The sequence below is a fragment of the Lemur catta genome, chromosome 1 (genome assembly GCF_020740605.2).
Source record: "Lemur catta isolate mLemCat1 chromosome 1, mLemCat1.pri, whole genome shotgun sequence".
In the NCBI taxonomy this organism is placed as follows: domain Eukaryota; kingdom Metazoa; phylum Chordata; class Mammalia; order Primates; family Lemuridae; genus Lemur; species Lemur catta.
In genome coordinates this window covers 110829086-110833074 of record NC_059128.1, presented here as the reverse complement: position 1 = coordinate 110833074, position 3989 = coordinate 110829086, and the positions used below count along the sequence as shown (strand labels likewise).

General features: G+C 41.3%; 1 protein-coding gene across 1 annotated transcript; it reads right to left on the bottom strand.

The window, feature by feature from the left end:
- Window positions 1-354: 354 nt before the first annotated feature.
- On the bottom strand, window positions 355-1284 carry LOC123634921 (olfactory receptor 7A17-like). Its single transcript, XM_045546601.1, has one exon. The coding sequence runs from the start codon at window positions 1282-1284 to the stop codon at window positions 355-357; it is 930 nt and encodes a 309-aa protein (XP_045402557.1).
- Between the last annotated feature and the right edge of the window lie 2705 nt (window positions 1285-3989).

The following is a 3989-nucleotide window of genomic DNA, read 5'->3' as shown; positions in this document are numbered from 1 at the left end:
GTGAAAATCTGTGGTATTAGATATTTATCTACAATAAAATTATACAAATGATCTTATACTTCTCAAATGTGGTTGATTCAATAGGGTTAATACAGTGTGAGACGAATAGGAATCTCCAAATTGTTTTGAGCTGTAGTTTGAAAATAACTATGGGAAAATCAGTTGGATATCATAGAGCAGGAATCTTTATATAAAAATAGATTAAATTCTATAAAACAGTTAAGACCACAGAAATTGAAACATCAGGAAATAAACAGAAGGAGAAAATTCTACTTGCACAATCTGAGACATGAATCACCATTTCAGGTTCTAGGGCTTAGAAATCAAACAACTTCTTGAAAAATGGTCTTTTTTTTACTTCTTCCCTCTGAAGAATTGTTTCAGAGCCCACTTTATGTCTTTATTCCTCAAACTGTAGATGAAGGGGTTCAGCATGGGAGTGACCACTGTGTACATCACTGAGGCTGTTGTGCTGGAGTGTGAGTTATGTGTAGCAGCAGAACTGAGGTACACCCCTAGGCTTGTACAGTAAAATAAGGAGACAACCGAGAGGTGAGATGCACAGGTGGAAAATGCTTTATACTTCCCCTGAGCTGAGGAGATTGCACGTATGGAGGAAACTATCTTAGAGTAAGAGTAAACAATCCCAGCCAGGGAACCACCACCCAGCAGTATAGCTGAGAAATACATCACCATGTCATTAAGAAAGGTGTCGGAACAGGCAAGATGGACCACCTGATTAAGTTCACAGAAAAAGTGGGGGATTTCCAAGTCCGTACAGAAGGACAGCCACAGCACCACTAAGCTTTCTAACAAGGCATCCAGGGCACTCATGATCCAGGACACCAGAACCAGCAGCCCACAGAGCCTGGGGTTCACGGTAACAGCATAGTGCAGTGGGTGACAGATGGCCACAAACCTGTCATAGGCCATCACAGTCAGGAGGAAGCTGTCCAACACTGCAAAGAGTACAAAGAAGTACATCTGGGTGACGCAGCCTGCGTAGGATATGACTTTGCTGTGTGTCTTCACATTCACCAGCATCTTTGGGACAGTGGTCGAGACCAAGCAGATGTCAGAAAAGGACAGGTTGGAGAGGAAGAAGTACATGGGGGTGTGCAGATGGGAGTGTGAGATAGTGGCCAGGATGATGAGCAGGTTCCCAAGCACAGTGATCAGGTACATGGACAGGAACAGCCCAAAGAGGATGGGCTGCCGTTCTGGATCCTCTGAAAATCCCAGAAGAAGAAATTCTGAAATTCGTGTATCATTTTCTGGCTCCATCTGGTTGATGGGAAAACTAAAAGTGAGAAAGAGACCATGACACAAGCTTGCATTACAAACCTGTCAGAAGTGCTATCACTTATATTTTAAAGTCAAAAAGTTAATTTCTGTTTTTAAATTTTTGTTATCTTTGACAAGTAAAATTATGAGTATGTTGTACAATATGATGTCCTGAGGTATATATAAATTATGCAATGGCTAAATCTAGCTATTAATTATTGCCATCTCCATTGTCTCATGTAGTCATCATTTCTGAGGTGAAAATACTTAACATTCACTCCTTTAGAATGTTTTGAGAATACAGTATATCATCAACTGTAGTCACCATGGTGCTGTCTAATAGATCTCTTGGACTTACTCCTCCTGTCTAACTGTGATTTTGTATCTACTGACCAACATCTCCCCACCCCTCACCCCAGCCCTCCCAGCCTCTGGTATCATCTTCTACAGGAAGTTAATTTCTATATTTTGTGTGAGGACCCTGTTAGGGGATCACCTGGAATATCTCATTAAGAATTTCTGCCCCACTCGCAGCCTTTCCCTGAGGCTACATATTCTAAAGGATTTTGTTGTTGTTGTTTGTTTGCTTAGTGTGAGACAGGGTCTTGCTCTGTCACTACTGGAGTGCAGTGGCATCATCATAGCTCACTGCAGCCTCCAGCTCCTGGGCTCAAGTGATCCTCCTGCCTCTTCCTCCCAAAGTGCTAGGATTACAGGTGTGAGCCGTCTCACCTGGCCTATATTCTAAAATTTTAATGAGAAAATCTTTCACACATTTGAGGAATATAAAGTAAATTTTCACATGTTCCAGGCACTGTCTAGACAATGAATGAATGATGCTATGAAACAAAACTCACTGAAATCTAATGACCAGAGACAAAATACAAGCAAATAATAAAATTCACCACATACTGTGTTAGATGGTGATGGATCCTATGAAGAAAAAGAAAGGTAAAAAGGAAAGCATGGATTTTTTTTCATTTCTTTTTTTTCTTTACTGGGCATCCAGGAAAGAGCAGCAGGCAAAGTAAGTATTCAACCAAGACCATGATGAAGACAAGAGGGAGTCACAATGCTCTCTGCAGAAGTGTGTGCAAGGCAGTAGAAATGATCATGAAAGACCCCGAGGAAATTGTTCCTCGGGTGTTCAAAGCCCACAAGGAAGCCAGTGAGGCAGCGAAATGAGCCAAGAGCAGAGTGATGAGAGATGGTGTCTGAGGATGTTGAGGAATGAGGTGGCCTCCTGGTTGCTGAAACTTGAAGACACAAGGAGTCCACCAATCCAGATATTGTTGCATTTTTACTTTATTCGTTTGGTTACAAAGGTGTCCCAGGAATTGCAATGCAGCCCCTCTTTGTTTCCTGCTGTTGCCTTGAATCTTAGCCTTTATAGTATGAGTACCTTTGGAGCACAGAGCCCAGGTGCCCTTTCTCTGAAAGCTGCCCTCACCCTAAAGTGTGCATGCACACACACACACACACACACACACACACACACACACACACACACCTAATTCATCCACACATGCAGCACACTGTGGCCTCTCAGTGATGTGTTACTCCCATGCTCTTCTAACTCCTGCTCACACTAGTAGAAAAGAATGGAATACAGGCACGTTGTCAATGTCAAATTATCTTTTCCCAAGAGAATAATGAAATGGTGCCCAGAAATTCCAGTTTGGAAATCTCCCATATACATTTAACCTTGAGGTTTGATTTTGGTATGGCCATTTTATGCCTTGTGTTTAAAGAAATATTTTACAAATCTGCCCAGCTGACAAAGAGAGAGAGGAATTAATTGGACCTCAAGGGAGAGGCCAACCCAATAAACTCAGGTAGTCTCTAAGGAATAGTGAGGAAGAAATAACTTCCTTAGTTTTCAAGACATTCCAACTCCTGGCATATCCCCTAATGTCCAGCAAAACTATTAAAAGACAAAGGTATGTTTGCTCTCATGATAGTTTCTTTGGCTGTGCAGAAGCTTTGTAATTTCAGCAGGCCCCATTCATTTATTTTTGTTCTTGCTGTGATTGCCTTTGGGGTCTTCTTAGTAAATTTTTTGCCTAGGCCAATGTCTAGAAGAGTATTTCCAATGTTTTCTTCTAGAATTCTTATAGTTGCATGCCTTAGGTTTAAGTCTGTTATCCACCATGAGTTGATTTTTGTGAGAGGTGAAAGATGTGGAAACAACCCAAGTGCCCATCAATACATGAGTGGATTAATAAAATGTGATACACACAGACAGACAGACACACACACCGTGGAGTTCTATTCAGCTACAAGAAACAATGGTGATATAGCACCTCTTGTACTAGCATGGATAGAGCTGATACCCATTCTACTAAGTGAAGTATCCCAAGAATGGAAGAATAAGGACCACATGTACTCACCATCAAATTGGTTTTAACTGATCAACACCTAAGTGCACATATACTAATAACATTCATCAGGTTTCAGGCAGATGGGAGGGGGAGGGGGAGGGGATGGGTATATACATACATAATGAGTGCCATGTGCACCATCCGGGTGATGGACACTCTTGAAACTCTGACTCACGTGGTGGGCAAGGGCAATATATGTAACCTAAACATGTGTACTCCAATAATACACTGAAATAAAAAAAAAGACAAGGTTAAATTTACCAAATGACAAATGGAATTGTGTCTTTTTTGTGTCTAGACATGTACAAATTGAGAACACCAATA

Excerpts from the sequence above, each read along its gene's own strand:
- LOC123634921 (XM_045546601.1), bottom strand. The coding sequence starts at position 1,284 with ATGGAGCCAGAAAATGATACACGAATTTCAGAATTTCTTCTTCTGGGA.